The following is a 25,718-nucleotide window of genomic DNA, read 5'->3' as shown; positions in this document are numbered from 1 at the left end:
GAAGGAGAACTGGGCTGGGATATTGCTTGCTGGTGAGAGTGGGGAAGGGTTGTCCTGTGGACCTTAAACTGGACGGTCTGGTAAGTGATGGAAGAACCAGTCAGGCAGCCTCAGCTCTGACCCTTTCCCACCTCCTCCCTCTCTTTCTCCAGTACGTGGAGGTGATGAGCACAAGGCAGTGCGAACTGGACCAGTTTGTGGCGGACGGGTACAAGGCTGCACTGACGGAGGAACGCCGCCGCTACTCCTTCCTTGTGGACCGGCAATGTGCCATCTCCAAGCATTTCAGCAGTTATCATGCCAAGGTAAGACCACAGAAGGAGGCTGAAGGACTGTGATAACCCTGATCCCTACCTCTGTGCCAGGCAGGGCCAGCACAGGGGTATCTTGATGCCTTAGGTGGAACCTACGGCTGTGAACGTTCAAGCCCCCACAGTCCAGCATCTCCCCTTCCCTTCTCTAGCCCCACATGTAGCCAGCATCGCCCCTTCCTATTCCTACTGCCCCCAACATCTCTTATCCCTCCCTACCTCACAAGATGACCAGCATTCCCAATCTCCAAGATATCTCATCTCTCCTTCCCTTCCCCCATCCTCTGTGTCCAGTATCTCTTCCCTCTTAAATTCTCCATCCCAGGCCTGCCACTGTGGCCACCCTGAGACTGTACCACAGGAAACACGTGGCTTTTCAACACAGGCCCACCCTGTTGGAGAATAGAAACAGGAAGAAAGAGGGTTCACACCTTCCACAACAATGCAAGCGGAGCAAACCGGGAGTGGAAGAATACCAATAAACTTGTTTTGAAGCTCTTAGTCCCTTGTTTGGACTGATCATTTGCATTTGGTATTCTTCCACCCCTGGTTTGCTCTGGAGGAGAATAGAACACAGGATGCAGCAGGGCCTGTGCTAAGTCCCACGTTGTTCCAAAGCACCTTCAAAATTCTGCTCTCCTAATTTCTGCCGCCCGAAGCTGATGCCTGCTTTATCTAGCGGCAGGGCCAGGCCGCGGTGCCGAACTCACCATTAACTTCCAGGCTCTTGGCTAACTGCATCTCCCTCCTCGCTCTTCAACCCAGGTGAAGGAATTACTGAGTGTTAAACTCCCAGCATGGGAACAGTCCTGCACACAGCCCACCAAGCTGCCGGAGCGGGCCCTGAACCTGGTGAAACAGATGGCGAACAGCAGCTCCGCTGGGACCATCATCTCAGACCCCATACCCAGCACCAAAGTCCTGGAGGTCCCACCAGAGCTCGCCCCACTTCTGGGAGGTGGGGGGCTCGCTCTCAACCACGTAAGTTTCCCAGGGATGGGGCGAGGGGGAGGGGAGCTATTAGGAACAGGACAGAGAGCGTTAACACACCCAGTTATGGGGGTTGGGGACCAGGTTCTGTATGTTGAGATGCAGATCTTGTTTGGGTTTTGGGGGGGGGAGAGGCAGACCCCCTATTGTGCAAGCCTGGCTCTTCTCCCAAGCCTTTGCACCTGGACTAGGGTTACCATATTTCTCCCTCCAAAAAGAGGCCACATGCCCTGCCCCTGCCACACCCCCCGCCACACCCCCCTAAGGGTGTTCTATCCTTCCCTCCCCTTATTGTACTACCCTGGTGGTCTAATGACCTCTTTGGAACAGGAAAGAGCCCCCTCTTTCCTGCCCACTGTTGCTTGCAATGCTGCAACAGTATGCAGGGCAGTGCTCCAGGCAGGAAATTGGGGACTTTTTCCTGCCCCGAAGAGGTCACTAGACCACCAGGGCAGTATAGTAAGGTAATGGGATGGGACCAGGATAGGAGACCACTAGGCCCGCTCGCCAGCCTGCCCGTTTGTCCGGAAATCTGGACAAACGGGCAGGATGGCAAAACCTGCCCGGTTGCCCGACCATGTCCTCAAAAAGAGGACATGTCCAGGTAAAATCGGACATATGGTAACCCTAACCTGGACTAGCTTCCTACACACACTGTAACTTAGACCCATCTTGTCCCCATCTGTATATCTGCACATGGCCCCTCAGCTACATGTAAGATGTATTGTTGAAAAGCATTAGCATCATATCTATGTTATTTGAATGTTCTAATGTGTGCTTAATAGATATTTGATTGGTAATTATGCTAGCATTGTATTATATGTCTGGTATTTGAATTCCAGTGCTGTTAACCGTATATATTTTTGGTGCTGTTTCACTGTAGTTCTATTATTAGGATTCAATTTACTGTTTTCAAGTTTACCTCATTTATTGTATTTATGTTTATTCTTGGTTATTTTACTATTGTTCTGCTGTTAACAAAATTGTAAGTTTCATATTCAACTGTACCTGCTGCCCACCACCTTGGGTGAATCTCTTCATAAAGGTGGTTAACAAATCCTAGTAAATAAATAAGTATTTGTAAATTTTTCTTTTTCGTGCTCTGCTTTCACCTTCCCCAGATTGTGAATATTTCAGAGCTTGGCCCTCTCGCCAATGGGGACTCCCACCAGTCCCTGGTCTCAGGTGATATGGGGACTTCAGGTGCCAGTGAGCCGTCTCCGCTAGCCATCCAGTGCTCCCCACAGCCAGCACTCTCAGCGTCTCTCACACCCCCCATCACAAAGGCCATTGAGATGTATGCTTCAACTCTGCCCATCCCTCGCAAGCCTGCCTCTGAGACGCGGCTGGCAACCCTAGGTACAGTATCTGCTCTCAGCCTGTGGTGTCTGTACCATCTGCAACTCAAACTCTAATGCTCTGATCTTTTCACCATCCTGAGAGGAGACCTGCCCTGTGCTTGAGGTGTGATCCTGAAACTTGTGTTTCAGATGTGACTCTTTGCGTTGTGTAAAGGAGACCTGCCCTGTGTTTGAGATGTGACCCTGTGCATTGTGTAAAGGAGACCTGCCCTGTGGTTCAGATGTGACCCCGAGTGTTGTGTAAAGGAGACCTGCCCTGTACTTGAGGTGTGACCCTGTGCTTTGTGTAAAGGAGACCTGCCCTGTGCTTGAGGTGTGATCCTGAACCTTGTGTTTGAGATTTGACCCTGAGCGTTGTGTAAAGGAGACCTGCTCTGTGTTTGAGATGTGACCCTTCTTATCTGTTCCCTTCTCCACTACTGCCAACTCCAGGCTTTGCTCCTTCTGTCTTGCTGCACCCTATGCCTGGAATAGACTTCCTGAGCCCCTACATCTTACCTCATCCTTGACCATCTTTAAATCTAGTTTAAAAGCCCACCTCTTTGATATTGATTTTGACGTGTAACCACTTGCCTCCACCTACCCTCCTCTCCTCTTTCCTCTACAAATTAATTGCTTTGCTTGCTTTATTTTTGTCTATTAGATTGTAAGCTCTTTGAGCATGGACTGTCTTTCTTATATGATTGTGCAGCGCTGCGTACTCTTTGTAGCGCTATATAAAAGCTAAATAGTAGTAGTAGTAACAGTAGTAGTAGTATGTGACCCTGTGCATTGTGTAAAGGAGACCTGCCCTATGGTTAAGATGTGATCCTGTGCGTTGCGTAAAGGAGACCTGCCTGTGTTTGAGATGTGACCCTGTGTGTTGTGTAAAGTAGACCTGCCCTGTGGTTGAGATGTGATCCTGTGTGTAAAGGAGACCTGCCCTGTGTTTGAGATGTGACCCTGTGTGTTGTGTAAAGGAGACCTGCCCTGTGGTTGAGATGTGACCCTGTGCATTGTGTGAAGGAGACCTGCCCTGTGTTTGAGATGTGACCCTGTGTGTTGTGTAAAGGAGACCTGCCTCTGCTTAAGGTCATATGATTATAGATATTTTGCTATCAAGTTGGATGCAGCCACAGGGGAACTGAGAATGATGAATGCTGATATCGGCAAGTATAGAGACTGGAAGGGAGGAGAAGAGACTCTGATCCCAAACTGTGGAATCTTATTCAAGGAAGATTGTAAAACCTACAGCAGAGATGGTCTGTTGTGGGGTGGGTTGAGGGTGCTTCATGTCCTCAAGGACAGTCTGATCTGGTCCTGGTTTTATTTATTTATTTAAAATATTTATAGCCCGCCTATTAACTAGGCAGGTTACAAGAAAATGACAAAATCACATACAAAAACATAATCAGCATATAACTCTATTATCTTCATAAAATACAAAACCATTGAACGTATCCTTGGACTTATCCTTCCAGTTTCTAGGAGGGGGCAGAGATGCAATTTTCAAACCATTTGTCTTGGGATACAGCAGGCCTTAAAGGGACAGCATGTGCAGATTGTTTCCTTTGAAAATGGCAGCGTATTAAGTACCTTTTTAATTCAAGAAAGGACAACCACAATATTTGATTAAAAAAGATTACTTAATACTCAGAAAGTGGTTTGGGGTCAACGAGTTAATTATGCGTAAATAATGGAGGAAAAAGCCTCTGTATCCCTGGCCAAAATTTATATGACCCGCGGGGTAGATTCTTCATTGGCTAAAAAACCTCCAGTTCTTTTGATATTTACAATTTGAATTCATATTTTATGCAAATGATGTTTCATTCATATGTAGCTTTTATAATTAAGCATAAAGCACTTATCTTGGTTGTCTGACGGAGAGGAGATACGCTGAATCAGAAATATCAGCATAAGCACGAGGTCTGGTTCCTTGATAAAGCCGAAACGGCGAAACGGAACCCTGCCGGACAACCAAGGTAAGTGCTTTATGCTTACTTACAAAAGCTACATATGAATGAAACATCATTTGCATAAAATACGAATTTAAATTGTAAATATCAAAAGAACTGGAGGTTTTTTAGCCAATGGAAGAATTTACCCCATGGGTTATATAATTAAAACATTTTTGACCGGGGATACAGAGGCTTTGTCCTCCATTATTTACGCATAATTACCACTTACTGAAAATAACCCGTATCTTTGTGACAATAACAATATCTTTTTTAATAGAATCTTATCGTTAAATGTAAGCTAAATAGCATCTTTGTGATAACCATAGGCCACATTGAACTGAAATTAATTTTTTGGATAATATGAGATATAAGCAGGGCCGCCGAGAGGGGGGGGGCAGGGGGGACAAAATTCCCCGGGCCCGGGCCTCCAAGGGGGGCCCAGCGCCGCAGTCCCCTCCACCCGCCCCCCTCCGTCCACCACCGGGCCGGGCCCTCCTGAATTCAAATCATAGCGCCTCACCTCGACCTCGCTCCATGTGAAAGAAGCGCAGCAGCGGCAGTCTGCAGATCGTCTCCCTTCGGGCCTTCCCTCCCTGTGTCCTGCCCTCATCTGACGTAACTTGCGCGAGGGCGGGACACAGGGAGGGAAGGCCCGAAGGGAGGCGATCTGCAGACTGCCGCTGCTGCGTTTCTTTCACACGGAGCGAGGTCGAGGTGAGGCGCTATGATTTGAATTCAGGGGGGCCCGGCCCGGTGGTGGATGGAGGGGGGCGGGTGGCAATGACGACGACCTTGGGGGGGGCGGCGGGGGCGGTCTTGCCCCGGGCCCGGCCCAGTCTCTCAGCGGCCCTGGATATAAGAACAAATAAATAAAACCAGATGGATTTAAGAATCCAGTGCACACAAAGGTAAAGGGGGTCCACGTATTCGTATCACGTCCTCAGGGATGCCAGTGTGGCTGACAGGAAGACTAGGCTTGCCAAATGGAAATCAGAACTGCAAGTCCCAGCATGCAATTTGGTAAAACCTGGACTGGATGAATCCTGTCAGGAAAATCTGGAGCCAGTTGGCAACCCTAGAAAAGACACTTTTCAGATGACTAGTTAATATGGGTAAAGCACTTTGAAAACGACGCTCTGTAAGATCAGCAGGAAACAGGACAGAAAACCAGGACTGGCACTAGCCTGTCTGTCATCAGTGAACCTGGAACCCTTTCGCTAACTCCTCTCTCCTTCTCTTCTCCCCTGTAGTAGAGAACAAGACTTTACCACGAATCAGCCCCTTGTCTGTGCTGCCTCCCCGGATCGAACGCCGCCGGGTCCAGGCTCTCTTCTCGCACGCCGCCGGTGACAGCCCCACCCTGCTGGATTTCCAGGAAGGTGACACCATTCTCCTGCTTGTACCCCAGGCTCGGGACGGCTGGCACTACGGCGAGAACGAAAGGACTGGCACGTGAGTGAGAGCAGCGTTCCGTTAATCAGGGTGGGCTCTCTTTCTTGCACAGGAAAGGCTCCCTTGTTCCACAGGCTTTCAGGGAGGTATAACATGGATTGTAGTTCTATCCACAATTCCTCAGTTATGTTTTGTTATTTCTCCTTTCTATGAATTTTAGGTTGTAAGCCACTGAAGAAGTTTTTATGATGGGTGGGATAGTAAACCCCTAATAAACCTTAAGTACATAAGTATTGCCATACTGGGACAGACCAAAGGTCCATCAAGCCCAGCATCCTGTTTCCAACAGTGGCCAATCCAGGTCACAAATACCTGGCAAGATGCCAAAAAAGTACAAAACAATTTATATCGCTTATCTCAGAAATAGTGGATTTTCCCCAAGTCCAATTTAATAATGGTCTATGGACTTTTCCTTTAGGAAGCTGTCCAGACCTTTCTTAAACCCCACTAAGCTAACCGCCTTTACCATATTCGCTGGCAATGATTCATTTTAAATTTGCTACTAAAAGAGAACTTAAGGGCCGATATTCAGACAGTGGGAGTTAGACTGGCTAACTCTTGCGGTCGGCCCTGAGCCTGGATATTCAATGCCAGGCCAGTGAGCGGCTTTGAATATCCGATTTATTTTTGGCCGGTTTAAAGATCACCGGCTAAGTTGATATACAGACTTAGCCAAAGATTTCCCATGTTTTCATGCAGCCAAAAAAAAATGGCTTTAAAAATAGGCAGATAGCCAGGTAACTGGGGATATTCAGTGGGGGATAGCTGAAAATCGGCGGATAATGGGTTAAACGTTATTTAAGCGGTCAGCAGCTGTTCTGGACGGTTAAATAGCACTGAATATCAAAGGGGAGGGGGGGTTAAAGGTCAAGGGAGAAGCGTTGAGAACCTAAGATGCAATTCTACAAATAGGCACAAGGGGACGAACTTAATACCAATACCGTAACACCGTAAAGGCACACCTAAGTCATTCCACGCAAAGTCACAGTGGTGCAGCAGAAGTTGGCTGTGGCTGACATAAATGAGCGTCATGCAGTGTGTGCAGCTGACGGTATTCTTCTCATTGTGAGCATCGCCTGTTGACTCGGGCCACGTGTACACTGACCTGACAGTTATGCTCTAAACGATTTGGGCGCACTGTGTAAAGAAATGTACCAATCTAAGCACTACTGGCGTCTACTGTAGGGTCCAACGTATGGATTTGCCCTTAAAGCGACCTCCAGTGTGACTTCACATTTCTCTCTGCTTTTTTATCCATTTCCAGCAAAGGATGGTTCCCGTTCTCCTACACCCGGCCCCTCCCACCAGCGCAGCCCCCAGACAAGCACAACACGGGGTAAGAATCCAATCATTTGGAACTGGGGGACTGCCGGGCGTTCTGCTTAAACCTCAGATATGGAGGAGGGCAGGGCTGCCAACTGGCTCCAGATTTGCCTGATGTGGTTGATCCAGTCCTGGCTTTACCCCACTGTATTCCCTAAGAAAACATAAGAACAGCCATACTGGGTCAGACCAATGGTCCATCCAGCCCAGTAACCTGTTTCAAACAGTGGCCAAGCCAGGTCACAAGTACCTGGCAGAAACCCAATTAGTAGCAACATTCCGTGCTACTAATCCAGGGGCAAGCAGTTGCTTCCCCATGTCCATCTCAATAACAGACTATGGACTTTTCCTCCAGGAACTTGTCCAAACTTTTTAAAAATCCATATACACTAACTGCTGTTACTACATCCTCTGGCAAAGAGTTTCAGAGCTTAACTATTCTTTGAGTGAACAAATATTTTCTCCTATTTGTTTTAAAAATATTGCCATGCAATTTCATTTAGTGTCCCCTAATCTTTGTAAGTTTTAAATGGCAGAAAAACCGATTCACCTCCACCTATTCCACTCCACTGAGGATTTTATAGACCTCAATCATATCCCCTCTCATCCGTCTCTTTTCCAGACTTAAGAGTCCTAACCTCATATGAGAGGAGTTCCATCCCCTTTATCATTTTGGTCGCTCTTCTTTGAACCTTTTCTAATTCCGCTATATCTTTTTTGAGATACTGCGACCAGAACTGAATGCAATACTCAAGGTGTAGTCACACATTGGAGTAATACAGAAGCATTATAATATTCTTGGCCATATTTTGCATCCCTTTCCTAATAATTCCTAGCATCCTGTTTGGTTTTTTTTTGTCCACTGCCGCACACTGGGTAGAAGATTTTAGCATATTGACTACAATGACACCTATATCGTCTTCTTGAGTACTGACTCCTAAAGTGGACCCCAGTATTAAAAAACTTGGATTATTCATTCCAATGTGCATCACCTTGCATTTGTCCACATTAAATTTCATCTGCAATTTGGATGCCCAGTCTTCCAGTTTCCTAAAGTCTTTCTGCAATTCTTCTCAATCCACAAGCGTTTTGACAACTTTGAATAGTTTCGTGTCATCTGCAAAATTTAATCACCTCACTTGTTGTTCCGATTTCCAGATCATTTATAAATATGTTAAATAGCACTGGTCCCAGTACAGATCCCTGTGGCACTCCACTGTTCACCCTCCTCCACTGAGAGAAATGGACATTTAACCCTACCCTCTGTTTTCTGTCCCAATTCGTAATCCACACCAGAACATTGCCTCCTATCCCATGACTCTTTAATTTTCTCAGGAGTCTCTCATGAGGAACTTTGTCAAAAGCTTTCTGAAAATCTAGATACACTACTTCAACTGGCTCATCTTTATCCACATGTTGGTTCAAGTCTTCAAAGAAATTAAGGAAATTTGTGCGGCAAGACCTCCCATGGCTGAATCTGTGCTGACTCTGTCCCATTAAACCACATTTGTCTACGTGTTCTGTAATTTTATTCTTTATAATAGTTTCCACTATTTTGCTCTTTATAATAGTTTCCACTATTTTGCCCGGCCCTGAAGTCGGGTTTACCAGTCTGTAATTATTCGGATCACACCGGAACCCTTTTTAAAATCGGCGTCACATTGGCCACCCTCCAGTCCTCAGGTACTACAGATGACTGTCATGGTCTCAGGCTCTCGGACACTGGAACAACATGAGCCCTTGGGCTACTGTCGAGGAACGGCAGCAGCAGACAAAATCCCCCAACCAGGACTGGACAAACGAGCAAGGAAGGGGCTGGAATCTGGAACAGACTTGGCTCAGCTGGACCCAAATACTGAAACGGACTAGACTGGAATAACAGGACTGGAGCAACCGGACTTCACCTGCGCTGATCACCGTTCCCCAGAGGTTGAGCCCCTAGGTGCGGGCGGCCTGCAGGACTTACAGGACGGAGCTGGTAGACAAGAAATGCTGGACCAGACTGACTGGAACAGCAGGATTCTCACACCGGACACTAGATACAAAATAAGCTTGACTAAAACAGGATTCAGAACTCAGGATTCTCACTCAGGGTATAGGATACTGAAACAAGCTTGACTGAACAGGGACTGAAGGTCAGGGGGGAAAAGAACAAACAAGGCAGGCTAGGCAGGATACAAAGCTGACAAACATAGACAAACAACAGAGCAATGGCTGAAGCTCAGGTAGAAGGGACTAGAACTAGCAAGGCAGACTAGACAGGATACAAAGCTGACAAACAACAGAGCAATGGCTGAAGCTCAGGAAGAAGGGACTAGAACTAGCAAGGCAGACTAGACAGGATACAAAGCTGACAAACAACAGAGCAATGGCTGAAGCTCAGGAAGAAGGGACTAGAACTAGCAAGGCAGACTAGACAGGATACAAAGCTGACAAACAACAGAGCAATGGCTGAAGCTCAGGAAGAAGGGACTAGAACTAGCAAGGCAAACTAGGCAGGATACAAAGCTGACAAACAACAGAGCAATGGCTGAAGCTCAGGAAGAAGGGACTAGAACTAGCAAGGCAAACTAGGCAGGATACAAAGTTGACAAACAACAGAGCAATGGCTGAAGCTCAGGTAGAAGGGACTAGAACTAGCAAGGCAGACTAGACAGGATACAAAGCTGACAAACAACAGAGCAATGGCTGAAGCTCAGGTAGAAGGGACTAGAACTAGCAAGGCAGACTAGACAGGATACAAAGCTGACAAACAACAGAGCAATGGCTGAAGCTCAGGAAGAAGGGACTAGAACTAGCAAGGCAGACTAGACAGGATACAAAGCTGACAAACAACAGAGCAATGGCTGAAGCTCAGGAAGAAGGGACTAGAACTAGCAAGGCAGACTAGACAGGATACAAAGCTGACAAACAACAGAGCAATGGCTGAAGCTCAGGAAGAAGGGACTAGAACTAGCAAGGCAAACTAGGCAGGATACAAAGTTGACAAACAACAGAGCAATGGCTGAAGCTCAGGAAGAAGGGACTAGAACTAGCAAGGCAAACTAGGCAGGATACAAAGTTGACAAACAACAGAGCAATGGCTGAAGCTCAGGTAGAAGGGACTAGAACTAGCAAGGCAGACTAGGCAGGAAACAAGCTGACAAACACAGACAAACAACAGAACAATGGCTGAAGCTCAAGTAGAAGGGACAAGAACTAGCAAGGCAGACTAGACAGGACACAAAGCAAACAAACAGACAAACAAACAGCAGAACTAAGGCTAAAGGCAGAAGTGCACACAGGCACCACAATAAAGAAGACAAGACATAGAAATGCCCACAGACACAAAGACTAGAACAAGGCAACAAGGATCTAGGCAGAAGTGCTCTGAAGCACACAGACTAACCTGGAGACCTTTGGCTTTGCAAAGCCCTGAATGCAAGTGAACCACTTCCTTTTCCTTATAACAGGACAGAGACAGGAAATACACAGAGAACCCAAAGTGAGGCTTGAACCACAGAGGAAGTGGAACTCTACAGGACAGTGACAGGAAATACACACTCAACATCGAAGTGAGGCTTGGAACACAAACACAACCATGCAGATAAGAAGCCAGCTCATGAGCTGACCGGCAGAAAAGGTGAGTCAAAAGAGGGGTCATGGCCACAGTCGTGACAGTGACTTTAACGACAGGTTACAGATCACTAGCAGCAGATCAGCAATTTTATGTTTGAGTTCTTTCAATACTCTGGGGTGTATACCATCTGTTCCAGGTGCTTTATCACTCTTTAACTTGTCGATTTGGCTCAGTACATCTTCCAGGTTCACTTGGATTTCTTTCAGTTCCTCCACATTGTCACCCCTGAAAACCATTTCCAGTACAGGTAGATCTCTTACAGCTTCTTCCATAAAGATCGAAGCAAAGAATTCATTCAATCTCTCCGCTATGGCCTTGTCCTCCCTGAGTGCTCCTTTAATCCTTCCTGGTGTAACAGTCCCACAGATTCCCTCGCAGGCTTCCTGCTTCTGTAATACCTGAAAAAATATGTTACTATGAGTTTTCATCTCCGCATCAAGTTTTTCTTCATATTCTCTTTTAGCCTTCTTTATCAGTGCTTTGCATTTGGCTTGACTGTGCTTATGTTGTTTCTTTTCTTTATTTGGATCCTTTTTCCATTCTTTGAAGGATGTTCTTTTGGCTCTAATAGCCTCTTTCACTTCACCTTTTAACCATGCTGTCTGTCGTTTGCTCTTTTTTCCACTTTTGTTAATACATGGAATACATCTAGTCTGGGCTTCCATAATGGCATTTTTAAACAACGTCCATGCCTGATTCAGTCTTAACCTTTGCAGCCAATCCTTTCAGCAAGACTACAGGTCCCTGCGTACAATGGGGTAAACCCAGGACTGGGTCATCCCTGTGAGGCAAATCTGGAGCTAGTTGGGAACTTTAGAGGAGGGCCTGGGATGCACGAACCACTGGCACCCTGCCCCCACCCCAAATCATAATTTTTTGATCAGTTTCTTCCAGCTAAGCAAACTGAACAGCAGCAGCACAGGGAATCTGGTGAATGTGGGAGTGCTCCCGGCTGGATCTGAGGCAACCCGCAATGACAGCTCACGATATACACCCTCACCACACACCAGCACCTTCCGCCAGCGCCCCTACAGCATGATCAACCCTGACCTGTCACAGGTGAGTGGTCTTACTGGTGTGACCTGTTAACTGGGACGTCATAGTCTAGGATATGTTCTGAGGGGATTCATCAGGCAGTGTGAATTCCAGGAGAACCTGTGGGAAAGGTTAGTGCAGGGTGCTCCATGGGGGAAGTCATAGTGTTAATACACCACAGGAACAGTCATCGGCTAGTGTTAATACACCACAGGAATATTCAATGGCTAGTGTTAGTGCAAGATAAGACTGTAGGCCAGAACAAAACAAGTCTCAAATTCTAAGGGTGGTTTGGGGGTTATGTCGGGGAGGGTGTGTTGAGGTGATGTATGTGTGTGGTGTGCTATTCTGTGAGTTTGCTCAAGCAGACCCCGGGCTCAGAATTTTGGGATTTAGCACTGAATATTCACGAGATAATTGACATCCTCTGGAGCACCAGCATAAGCAAATATGGGAGATATTCTAAACACCGTAATTGCAAGGAGGAAGGAGGATGTGTAATGGGGGCCATTGGGGATGGATGGGGGTACGTTTGATGCGAGGTTTATTTTGGGGAGGAGGCTGAGGAGGGTCTTGAGGAGTATAACAGTGCAGTATTGCCTCCCTGCTTTCTTCAGGCCTTCTTTGGGGTCTGTACATTTAATGCTACATTTTGACTGAAAATATTCCTTTCTCAGAGGTGAGAGTCGAGGAGGTAGGTTTGCATCCCTGAGAGTCAGCGATCCTTTGGTTATTTGCTTGTAACAGGGTGTTAAGGGCACAGGGGTCCCCGGAGAGCACGTAGTGTTTGTCTGTGAAATCTGTCATTATAAAATTCGCTTTACCAAGTTGTCTATACATTATTCATTCTTTTTCTTTTTCCCAGTTAGTGAATGAGTTTGGGAGTCCGGCATCATCTCCTTCCAGGTGAGAGGAACTTTGCAGCTCCTCGGCTTTGATTCCAATGGCCAAATTCATTAAGAGAAGGCTCGGGGGGGGGGGGGGGGGGGGGCACTGGAGAGGTGAGCTGAATGTGTGAAAGTGTGAGATAGAAAGGAGCCACTGCTTTAATACCATCCACACACCCAAGCCTGGCTGCACAGAAACAGCATTCTCACACTCAGTCTCAGCACATGCCACGATAGGTGTGTTGCTCTGAGTTACAGCTTTTGCCAGGACAGGTGTCACAGCAAGAGGTCTCGCTCTGAGCCACGGCACCTGCCGGGATAGGTGTTCCACTCTGGGCTTTGAAATTTAGCACACTAACCAGCTTATAATCGAACGAGAAAAACGCCCAAGTTCCGACCTAAATCGGGAGATGGACGTTTATCTCACAAAAACGAATAAAGCGGTATAATCGAAAGCCGATTTTTGGGCGTTTTCAACTGCACTCCGTCGCGGATGCGGACAAAGTTTATGGGGGCGTGTCAGAGGTGTGGCGAAGGCGGAACTGGGGCGTGGTTATCTGCCGAACAAAGATGGGCGCATTTCAGCGATAATGGGAAGAAAGTATGCGTTTTTAGCTAGAATTTAGGACACTTTTCCTGGACCCTGTTTTTTCACGAATAAGGCCCCAAAAAGTGCCCTAAATGACCAGATGACAACTGGAGGGAATCGGGGATGACCTCCCCTGACTCCCCCAGTGGTACCTAACCCCCTCCCACCACAAAAAAATGATGTTTCACACATTTTTATTTTCACCCTCAAATGTCATACCCAGCTCCCTGGCAGCAGTATGCAGGTCACTGGAGGAGTTGTTAGGGGGTGCAGTGGACTTCAGGCAGGTGGACCCAGGCCCATCCCCCCCTACCTGTTACAATTGTGCTGCTTAATGCTTATTAGTCGTCCAACCCCCCCAAACCCACTGTACCCACATGTAGGTGCCCCCCTTCACCCCTTAGGGCTATAGTAATGGTGTAGACTTGTGTGCAGTGGGTTTTGAGGGGGATTTGGGGGGCCCAACACACAAGGGAAGGGTGCTATGCACCTGGGAGCTCTTTGACCTTTTTTTTTGTTTTTGTAAAAGTGCCCCCTAGGGTGCCCGGTTGATGTCCTGGCATGTGAGGGGGACCAGTGCACTACGAATCCTGGCCCCTCCCACGAATAAATGTCTTGGATTTATTCGTTTTTGAGCTGGGCGCTTTCATTTTCTATTATCGCTGAAAACGCCCAGCTCACACATTGTTGAATAAAACATGGGCGTCTATTTTTTTTGAAAATACGGTTCGGTCCGCCCCTTCACTGACCCGTTCTCGGAGATAAACGCCCATGGAGATAGGCGTTTTCGTTCAATTATGCCCCTCTAAGTGAAACACTGAGCTCAAGTGAGGAAGGATAGGTGCAGCCACTGGACCTAAGCAGACAGGGGAACAGCTGTCGCACTTCACTCAGCACCAAATCGTGTTCCTAGGCTCAACCCCCATGGCACCTCTACAACACCAAACCCCCCTTTGATTTTCAGTATTCTATCTTTTTCTCAGAAACAACCCTTTCGCTCACATCAGGCTGAAACGGACTGTCACCAACGATCGCTCCGCTCCTGTGATCTAGTGACCACTGTCCCCTGAACCGCCCATCCCGGAGGACCCTGCACTGGGGGTGAGATCTGGGGAAGCCTTTCTGTGTGCCTTAACAATCCCCTCTCTACTCTCTGGTGCATCGGTGAAGCAGGAAAGGACTCAGTTACCTTTTGGATCAGCTGAAGCTGCTGGATGTTTATATCAGTCAGGGACCAGTGGGCTGTGTGTTTCCAGCACCTGAAGCCTTTGCCCATATTTCTGATACACTACCTGGGGTTTGCAGCATACCCCCCCCCCCCCCTGCCATTTCTTAGCATAGGAGGAACGAATGTTTTTCTAACCATGTTTCATGACCGTGTCTCCTCCTCCACCCACCATCTGACGAAGCTGAGATGGAAGGAAACAGTGACCCCTTAATACAATTCCACCCTGAGGGGTAAATTCTATAATGGGTACTCCGGGCTGAACGCCCTTTGTAGAATAGCGCCGACAGTGGATTCCTTATGCGTGCTGACACTTGGTGTAAATCGTGGTGTGAAAATTTGGCGCATAACCCGGGTATTCTATAACACTGCGCCTACATTTTTGCAATGCCTCTGACCCACCCATGCCCCTTCCCCCTTTTGGATTGTGCCCAAGACAGCTGCATGCATAAACCCAAATTAGTGCCAATCAACTCCAATGAACGGCGATAATTGGTTGACAGCACCCAACTGACTAATTAGTTTACACACGCATCTGGCCTCAGCGCCCAACGTTGGGCTACCTATACAGAATTAGGGGTCAGTGTGCAATGTTGCACGTGCAAGTTACAAAACACTGTCAGTTATGTGTGTAACTTAATTGAACAATTAACTGTTAATTGGAACTAATTAATTAGCAGAATTAATTTCCCAAATTAGTAGAATACAGTATTCTATTTGGTAGAATTTCTATTCTACTAATTAGAATGCTAATTAGCAGTATTCTACAAATTGACTGCGCAAAATCCATAGCTTGCAGCTGCGAGGGGCTTGGGAGGGTCATGGGTGTGTCCAGCACCTATGCGCGAGTATTGACACCAGCCATGGAGCTGACGTAAGTGCTCTCGCCTGAAGTTAGGTGCGTGACTGCGGAGTTACACCAGTGTTCTATTAACAATGATTGTGTGCATAACAGTGGATATAGGCTCTGTGCATAGCATGCATCATCCCAGCACATAACTTTAGAGGATTAGCCCTAACTGCATGGGTGCAACTGGGAAGGGGTGGGGGGGAGGGAGAGAGGACACCTCAAGTCAACGAAAGTAAATATGATGAAGCAGGTAAGGGGAAGTGGAAGAGAGACAGAGGAAAGGGTATACGGAGAGGGAAGAAGGGAGAAGGAAAGTAAGTAGGAATGCGGTGAAATGTTACAGAGAGGGAGAAGATTAGGCAGACAGAGAGTAGAGGAGGGTAGAAGAAAGACACGGACGACACCAGTAGGCTGCTACTTACTAGTAGAAAAGAAATGAACTGGAACAGATGGACTTGGAGCAATGTTGAAGAAAGCTAGCAATGCTGGCATGGAAAGCAAGGGAGGGTGAGACTTGCACCTCCTCAGAAAGTCCCAGACATTTCTCATCTGTCTGCTGCAGCTTACGGTGTGGAGAAGGGAAGGGGGTAAGAGAGATGAAGAATGAAAGAGAATGAGGAGAGAAATTAGGGAAACAGAGAAATAGCGATAGAGGGAAGAAAGGGGAAGAGGCAGGGAATGAGAAGAGAGAGGAGACATAGGGAAGAAGAGGAGGGGAGAAGGATGGGGTAGAGAAGACAGGAGGAAGAGGAAAGGAATCAAAAAGTTCCCAGGCCCCAGTCACAATATTATCACACAGGATGGGGTTGGGTGTGGGGACAGGGGGACCTAGAGGTCCCAAAGACTCAGTTACAGTGTTAGCACACAGGATGAAGGGAGGGGGATCATGGGGTCCCCGAAACCTAGTCCTAATGTAACCAAACGGGGATAAGGTGGGGAATTAGGAATTTCATAGGGTCCGGCAACAGTATTATCCCATGAAGCATCAAGTCCCCAGGGTCCACTGATGGTATAATTACCCAGGAAGGTGGATCAGGAGGTTCCCAGGGCCCAATGATTGTATGATCACACAGGATGGGACACAAAGAGATCCTCAGGACCCAGCAGACTCTGGGGCAGGAAATCATCTATTAACCTACAGAGAGAAGAGTCTAGAAACGACTGACAGCACACAGAAGAAGCTCCGATGGACATCCACACTTCAGCTGTCCGTGCTGTATTCACGCTTTACATGTTTCAATGTCATGCCTGCATGAGGCTCTGTGATACACCTGTTTTTTTTAGCTGTCCATGCTGTATTCAGGCTTTACACTCATTAGTGAGCCCCCTTAACCAAGAGAACATGTTAAAACCCTGAAATACAAATTCCTTCTCCAGAAATCAAGTCAGACTGACAGACTATCACGCCTGGTTTTTCTTTCAGTTTCTGCTGCTCTCATTTTCAGCATGTGTACAGGATCCAGCCTGCGTATCACCATATATGTGTCTAGATGTAAACATGTGAACTGATCAAATACAGCTTCAAATACTGGGTGACATTCCAGAGATTAACATTTTTCTTCTTCTTGCACCTTTGGGGAAAGCCAGCCCTCCCTGAAGTACTAAAAAGAATTGTATTGCATACGTGTGACTCCCCACTCATCTCCTGAGCCAAACTTTTAATAAATGTCTAATTTAAAGTACATTCTTTTTCAGTCACAGTCCTTGCCAAGAGGTCATTTGTGTTTTGAGTGTTTGGAACCAGTAGGAGGCGCTCACACCAAGCTGAGAGAGGCACAGATTGGTGGGGAGGGCCCAGAGCTGGGAACAGGGAGAGTGAAGTTGCTTACCTAAAGCAGGGGTTCTCTGTAGAGAGGATAAAACACTCACACAACTAGGTGATGTCTTCTGATGGCACCGACACAGACCAGCTCTCTCCGAACTCAGAAAGATCTAGAAAATGTTTCTATGAATCGCTAGCATTTTCAGGCAAACTCCATTCACACAGTACAAGGATGCTAGGCTGCATAGAGAGGGGCATAACCAGCATATGTTGATGCCCCTCTACATTGGTGAGGCCCCACTTGGAGTGCTCAGTTTTGGAGGCCATATCTTGCTAAAGATGTAAAAAGAATGAAGTCGTGCAAAGAAAAGCTACGAAAATGGTATGGGATTTGCGTTGCAAACCGTACGAGGAGAGACTTGCTGACCTGAACATGTATACCTTGGAGAAAAGGAGAAACAGGGGTGACATGATATAGACGTTCAAATATTTGAAAGGTATTAATCCGCAAACAAACTTTTTTGGAGATGGGAAGGCAGTAGAATTAGAGGACATGAATTGAGGTTGAAGGGGGGCAGACTCAGGATTAATGTTAGGAAATATTTTTTCATGGAGAGGGTGGTGGAGATGAAAACGGTAATGGAATTCAAATATGCATGGGATAAACACAAAGGAATCCTGTTTAGAAGGAATGGATCTACGGAATCATAGCGGAGATTAGTGGTGAAGCCAGTAATTGGGAAACAAAATGGGAGCTGGGCAGACTTCTTCAGTCTACACCATGATCATAACTGAATAGATAGGGATGGGCTGGAGTGTAAATTTTAAGGGGCTTCAACGTTAGCTTCAGAACGTTTAGTACAAGAACAGTGCTGGGCAGACTTCTACGGTCTGTGCCCTGAGAAAGGCAAGGACAAATCAAACTCGGGTATACATATAAAGTATCACATACCAAGTAAAATGAGCTTATCTTGTTGGGCAGACTGGATGGACCGTACAGGTCTTTATCTGCCATCATTTACTATGTTACTATAGGAGCCAGTAGGTGCTGAGCATCCCCAATATTGAGGAAGCTTCTTCACTGTGCCCAAGAAGGGGAAATTTAGGATTCCAGCTCCTGAAAGGGGGGGGGGGGAACAGCAAGGGAACATGTAGCTGATTTATCCTGTTGTCTACGGAGAACCCCAATTACAGGTAAGCAACACTGCTTTCTCCATCGACACACAGAACCAATTAGACACACTAGGGGATCCCATCCTGAGGGCTGTTCACTGAAAAACGTATATTTGGGAATTGCTCGTTATCTCTGGAGGAGATTAAGGACTTTGCTGAATGCAGGAATTAGATGATTGGGGGTGGACAGTCGAGAGATCATGTGACTTCACTGTATATTCATTATCACTGGTTGCCAGTGGAGAATAAGTCATTGCATAAGGTTTCGATTTTGACACATAAGGTATTATATAGGGGGAGTCCATCGTATTTGGTTCCTCTAATATGTTCCTACAAGAGTTTTGAGGTCTACCAATACTCTATTATCGACACTTCCTGAGACATCGCAGGCTCGCCTTACGGTAGCACGAGAGAGTGCGGGTTTTTTTGGTGTGCTCTTTCTTTATGGAATCGACTCCCGCTGGAGTTATGGTGGGGAAGCTTCTTTTAATCAATTTAAAATAAAGTTGACAACTTATTTCTTTTTTGGCAAGCGTTTGGATGGTAGCTAACTGAAGTATTTATCACTAGAGACCCGCAGGATTACTGAGGAGTGTGATGGTTTGCTGGTATTTGCTCATTCTTTGATGGATGAGTTGATGAATGGGTACCATCCCATGATGTTTTGGTGGTCCTTTCTGCTCTTTATATTTGGGTCATGAACCACTCTGGCTTGTATTAGAAGACTAGTATATCAAGTGTTTTAAACTAAGGAGACAGACATGGGAAGCAACTGTTTGCCCTAGGATTTGTAGTATGGAATGTTGCTTCTCTTTGAGATCCTTCATGGAATCTTGCTATTCGTTATGATTCCAGAATCTTGCTACTCTTTGAGATTCTTCACGGAATCTTGCTATTCATTATGATTCTGGAATCTTGCTACTCTTTTTGGTTCTGGAATGTTGCTACTCTTTGAGATTCTTCATGGAATCTTGCTATACGTTATGATTCCGGAATCTTGTTACTCTTTGAGATTCTTCATGGAATCTTTCTATTCGTTGTGATTCCGGAATCTTGTTACTCTTTTTGGTTCTGGAATGTTGCTACTCTTTGAGATTCTATATGGAATCTTGTTACTCTTTGGGGTTCTGGAATGTTGCCACGATTTGGGTTTCTGCCAGGTACTTGTGACCTGGCTTGGCCACTGTTTGGAAAACAGGGTACTGGGCTAGATGGACCATTGGTCTGACCCAGTATGGCTATTCTTATGTTCTTAAGAACTGGGGAACCATCACTGCTATCAATAACTCACCATTGAGAGAAGGATTGGGGAAGGAACTGGATTAAAAAGTAAAAAGATTTTATTAAGACAGAGTGATCCAAGTTACTGTTCCTTCTGGACGAAGCGCCTGGAATGTGAAAGTGGGACCTTGCGACCAGGAATTGCTTTGCAGATGCAGGATGAAGATGAGGTACTGCGGCCGCTGTTCTTTCATGTGGGGAGAGTTTACTTAATGGGTTGTTCTGACTAGCCTGCAGTCCACTTTCATAGACTTCACTACTGGCCTGCCTCACTTATTCGGGTGCAAATTTACAAATGGCCGATACATGATGAGGTTTTATCCTCTGCAGGAAATGCTCAAAGAGAGGTGAATTTAAATCGAAAGATGAGAGCCTGATGAAGCACAGGACATGAGATTACGAACATGATGGCACAGAGGAAACCAGGACAAGAGATAAATACGGATTCCGCTGCATAGAATCAGAAGCAGTTGTGTATCTCGCTGCTGAGTTGAAAACAGAAAGGTACAATAAGGTAGAAGTACTCAAACGCTAGAGGCTAAAATTAAAATGAAAACACTGGGCTCACGACCCTGACAGAACGGCAGAGAATGAAGACATTGTCATCACTTCGGACATTCCTGCTCTCAGCTCAAATGTCAAAGGTTCTCTAATTGGAGTGTTACAGCTATGTCTTGAAGTCTTGAGGGGTTTTCTGGCTTCTAGAAAACAATGTATGAGAAAATCCTCGGCTTTCACATGGGCACCCACATCTCTTTTACAGTATTCTCTGCCCTGTCCAATTCTGGGTTGAAAATTAATTTTGCCACAGTGTTCTTGAATGCAATATCTGTCTGTCACATCCAGCTAGAAGGTCACCCAGTCACGCTGCATCACCTGGCATCTCAATTCATGAAGAGTCTACTCCATCTCAAGCCTTCGCAGTCTCCTGGGATCTGAATTTTGTTGCCATTCATCTCATGAAGTTATTTGGGAGCCACCGATCTCATCAGATTTTATTACAGGAAGCTGCATTTCTCATGGCAGACATTTCAGCCAGAAGACTGAGTGAACTGCAGGAACAGGGTACCTATTCCCATTCCTTATGAACATTTGCGATGAAATGTTCACCGATAAGAGTAAGCAGTCTTTCCCGATAATGTGTGCATGCAAGCAGAAGGGACTCGGAGAATCACGATTCTTCTGTTTCTTAATTTTACGAGCAATGAATAGAAATAAAACATAAAAAGAAAATAAGATGATACTGTTTCCTGTGCGTGGGATCAATCCTTTCAGTTCTAGTGAGCACAACGAGCTCATGTTGAAAAACAGAAGTAAAGTACTCAATGAATTAATCTTGAACTCTTTTTCAGAGATTGGTTGAGAACCAAAATGGCTTGATAGACTCCTGAATTTTGGGGATGAGGAAGTACTTTTATTAATTCATTTTTATCCCACCAACTAAAACAGTACATCAGCACATAAAAAATCATGCAACGCTGAATAAAAGCCCTTAGTGCATTCCTGCAATGACACCTGTCACCAACACTTGAATTTCTTGAAGAAGCAGATTTGGCAAACAGAATTGTTGACTGCATGTCCTAAGGGGTGAATGGGGGTAGAGAGGGACGTGATGAAACACAGCTATTTCTGGAACATCCTTTCAGAACCCAGTCTAGCATTTGCTGCAATGGGGTAGACTTTCCCCAAAGATAGATCTGGAGAAATGTGAGCTACAGGACTTACTATATTGCCTGGAGAGATCGAAACTTTTATGAGGTCTGTCCTCAGAAGAGGTTCTCTTCATATTGTAAATTTTTTTTCTGTTTAGTTTTTATCTTTCTTTTTCTTGTCCATTTTCTTGTATTTCAATCTGTGATTGTGATTGTGATTGTGGAAACCATTTTGAACAAACTTGTTCAGGGAGATGATATTAGCATTTATAATGGCTGTGCTTCCAAGGCTGGCACTAAAGAGGTCTCAATCACTACGATATGAATCTTTTTGGTTGGTTGTTATGTTACTGCAGATAAAGTCTATATCGTTGTATGCTGGTTCCTGTTAATGTCCGCTGTTATGTCTAGAACAAGGCACATCCATGATTATCTTCTTGCTAGAGAGAGGGAAGCCACTCAGCTTCCTCCCATTGCTCGTCAATGAAACCCTAGTAGAGATGTGTCATAAACCAGTCTCATTTTATTTATTTATTTGTTGCATTTGTATCCCACATTTTCCCACCTATTTGCAGGCTCAATGTGGCTTACATTAATCCGTCATGGCGATCGCCATTCCAGAGTGAAAGATAAATTAAATTGTGAAGGGCAATTCTAGAAGCCAGCGGCGGCACCAGTAATGCACTTAGTTTATAAAATAGTAACTTTTATGTGTGTAATTGATAGTCAGGGGCTCATTTTCAAAGCACTTACACTTACAAAGTTCCATAGGTTTCTATGGATGTAAGTCTAAGTGCTTTGAAAATACACCTCAATGTGTGCCTGACCAAATTGTCAGAGGACATACATGTGGTGTTATTGATCTGTCGCCAAGCGACGTGCACAACTTATAGAATACTATGAGTTATGCACGTTACACGGAGCAGTTAGGCATGTCTACTTAACACCAACCACTCACCTGTCATATATGTTGGCATGCCTAACTAGCTTTGTGATAGTAGTTTATAATGCTCGTAAAGGTATTATAGAATTAACAGTAAGCACACCCCTATGTGGTGCCGAAAAGGAGGCACCAATTGATAGATTTGCCACCGTAGTGATGAAGTAATCATCTGGGGGTGTGGAAGAGGCAGACTCTGCAAACTGGTTGAATTGTATGCAGTCAGGCATGTCCTGAACCATATTGTGTTGAAGGGAAGGAGTTTGGATGGATAGCATGGTACTCTGCAAACTCTTCTACCCATATGGTCCAGGGTCTTGTCCTTCCTCCACAGGTCTGCGGAACACTCCTTGGAAGAGTAGGCTCTCTCATCACTGATTGATGCGGTCGCTGAACTTTCTTGAATCCCCTTGACTGCTGGACTTTTTATTTCAAATGAAGTCTTCAAGTGAGAGGACTTTAACGGTAATCTTGGGTTGCAGTTCTTGTAGGAGTCTTTACGAACGTCAATGCATTTTAATAAGCTGAAGATGTCGGGGCAAGGTTCAGCAATAAGAACGAGAGAAACCTTTTCTGGGGGAGATGCTTCTTTCTGGAGTTGGTAATGGATAAGACGGTAGACCCATGATCTCTCCTCATTCAAGTCTCCATCTGAGGAAAACGATGTATCACCAGATGGAAAATGCAACTTGAGGCTGCTCCTCTGACCGAGATACCTTACTGTTAACAAGAACCAACACCGGTTAAACCTTTCTAGGGGAAGTTCTTTTGAAGGAATCTGATTTGTATACAAAAGGAATATTCCTCCAAAATTGACTACAACAGCCAAAGGGCAAAAACCTTCTTCATGAAGTCAGTCTTTCCTGGGTGCGTTTTTTGGCTGTGCAGATGAAGGTGATGATTTGTCAGTCTCAGGAATGAAAACCAACAAGATTGAACTTGTGGATGTAATTGGCACAGATTTATTTTTAAACAGAAAATGTCTAAAATGGTTTCTGAGAGAAAAGGCAGCGAGATATCACTGGGTAGAGAGGATGGGATTTGATATAGTGCCTTTCTGTGGTTATAATCAAAGTGGTTTACATATTATATACAGGTACTTATTTTGTATCTGGGACAACGGAGGGTTGTGACTTGCCAAGGGTCTCAAGAAGCCGCAGTAGGAATTGAACCCGGTTCCCCGGCTGTTACACTAACCATTATGCTACTCCGCCACCCAAAAAGATTTTCTAGATCTGAGCTCTGAGAACCGGTCTGTGGCGTGGCTGTCGGGTAATGCCTTACACTTAGTTGGTTAATTCACGCTGCCTGTCGAAGAATGGAAATATCCCCCCAAAACCTGAGGGTGACGTTCTGCTGTGGGGAGGGGGGTGGGAAGAAACACTGACAAGGCAGTGGGAGGTGTGTCCCTGAGACTGGGAGAAGTCATTCTCACTGGACTGGGGGAGTAATTGATAGCGGGAATCCCAGAACATGGAGCTTCCCCCTGTTACTAGCAGGAGGCGCTCTACCCAGGCAAGAGGTATAACATAACACAACACAATTAGCAGAACTTTAGAGACATCACAATTCTGAAAAAGAGTTCTCACTTCAATTATTCAGATCCAGTTGTTTATATATTTTTTTTATTTTCTGGCAGACAAGTCTTTTGGCACTGGTACACACCATTTTGTTTTTAATGAAAAACTGTTAGTGTGGGTTTTATTTTTTTTAACTTTAATTTGCGCTTTAGCACAGCAAAATGTAAATTTTTTTTTTCATATGTACAGGCAACGTTGGCAAAATACATCCGGCTTCGACCATGTAAAAAATAAGCAAGAGTGGGCAGAGAATCGTTGACTACAGCCATTCTCTCACCCTCTTAATGCATCCCCGCCTCGCTGTGCTAATGTGTGTGTCCCGCGGGCTGGGGAAAACGGTCCCCAACGCCGTGATTTTCAGGCTTTTTGATCACCCCAGAGGCTCTTATTCTGTTTCTGTACAAAAATGCATTAAAAAAAAATCACAGCAACTCCCTTCCCCCTCCCCCCACCCTGTTTTTTTGGCACACTTCCCTGTAATTGGCAGAGCGTTGGCCCTTGGTTCTCTGTTTTATGTACATATTTAAGCTTTGTGTAGCTCTCCCCCATGCAGTGTCCTTTCTCAGGCTTTATATGATGTCCAGTTTATTGCTGTTTGATGATCGGAAAGGCCCCAGTTCTCTTCCTCTCTGGCCCTTCACCACTCTCAGTATGTGAGCCTCTAAAAATGTCTATTTCTACGCCAAGACTAGCTCCCCCTCTCCCCCCAATCATGTCTTTTTCTCAACATATCAACCCTGTTTAACTTCCGTTACAGTGCCAGCCTCCAAACCTTGGTTCTCATAAGTCCCAAAAGTAATCCGAGCCAGCCATGGATCAGCTCGCCTGGCCTGCTTGTACATCCATTTGCCGTTGGTTGAAACAGAAGGAACTGGGCCGAGGGTGGCATTCATTTCCCCATCTATGCCCTTGCTTGTTTGGTAGAAAGGTTACGGGTGATGACAATACGGTTAGGGATGTGCTCCATGACACCTCGGAAGGCAGATGGTCCATACTCAGTTCTGCTGACTGCATCTAGGGGTGGGGGAGAGAGATGGCCCATTATAACCTACGGTTCTGATGCCTTGGACCTTTTCACTCCTTCTTTAAAGCATGTAAGGAAATTATAGTCTCTGCCTTGAAGGATCGAACAGGGGGAAAGGAAAGGACAGGTGGAACGGTGTGCAGGCTGCTGTCTCCGTGTCACATGATTCTTGCAAAATCCACAAGTGATTTCAAAAAAATTAATTCCAAAATTGGGTGGACAGAAGAAATCAAAGCAGACGTGTTCCATATGTAGAAGGTGACAATCCATGAACGTAACCAGTAAAAAGTGCGTACATTCTTGGATAAAAGTCCCAAGTCCTCGATTGTCACTGGAGTTATATCCTGACCCCCACCCACAAGTTACAGCATCTGTAGAGGGGTGACGACTGTGTGAATTATTTTTTTGCCTTTGTTTGAATCCACTCCCAGAAGGCCACGATTCACCTCCCAGAAGAGGTCCTCCTGACGTCTCTCTGTTAGAAAGAGCACCCAGCAGGCAGGGGATACCTGTGCTCCCACCTCTGTTCCACCGATAGCTCAATCCATGTTCTGCTCCGCCCCTTTCCTTGATCATGTCAGACATGAGGGAACATGTGAAGGGTGTTACCTCCCACATCTAGATGTCAGTCTTCCTGATCTCCACGCAGAAAGAACGCTCTGAGCAAAGCAATTGGGAGGAGGGAACACTTCTCTCTGGCTCTCAGTTGCCTGGCTGTTGGCAGTCT

General features: G+C 45.9%; 1 protein-coding gene across 3 annotated transcripts in view; it reads left to right on the top strand.

Annotated features, from left to right (window-relative positions):
* The window catches only part of LOC115466504 (brain-specific angiogenesis inhibitor 1-associated protein 2-like), a 34,880-nt gene extending 17,601 nt beyond the window's left edge, over window positions 1-17,279 (top strand). For all 3 annotated transcript variants that reach the window (XM_030197780.1, XM_030197779.1, XM_030197781.1), the window contains 8 exons: window positions 153-305; window positions 1,077-1,292; window positions 2,423-2,660; window positions 5,850-6,051; window positions 7,316-7,387; window positions 11,878-12,052; window positions 12,894-12,934; window positions 14,488-17,279. In XM_030197780.1, coding sequence (XP_030053640.1) covers window positions 153-305; window positions 1,077-1,292; window positions 2,423-2,660; window positions 5,850-6,051; window positions 7,316-7,387; window positions 11,878-12,052; window positions 12,894-12,934; window positions 14,488-14,557 — 1,167 coding nt within the window. In that variant the 3' untranslated portion in view covers window positions 14,558-17,279. The remainder of the gene's footprint in view (window positions 1-152; window positions 306-1,076; window positions 1,293-2,422; window positions 2,661-5,849; window positions 6,052-7,315; window positions 7,388-11,877; window positions 12,053-12,893; window positions 12,935-14,487) is intronic.
* The last annotated feature ends 8,439 nt before the right edge of the window (window positions 17,280-25,718 follow it).

This window comes from Microcaecilia unicolor, chromosome 3 (genome assembly GCF_901765095.1).
Source record: "Microcaecilia unicolor chromosome 3, aMicUni1.1, whole genome shotgun sequence".
Lineage (NCBI taxonomy): Eukaryota > Metazoa > Chordata > Amphibia > Gymnophiona > Siphonopidae > Microcaecilia > Microcaecilia unicolor.
This window is presented reverse-complemented; position numbering and strand designations above follow the sequence as displayed.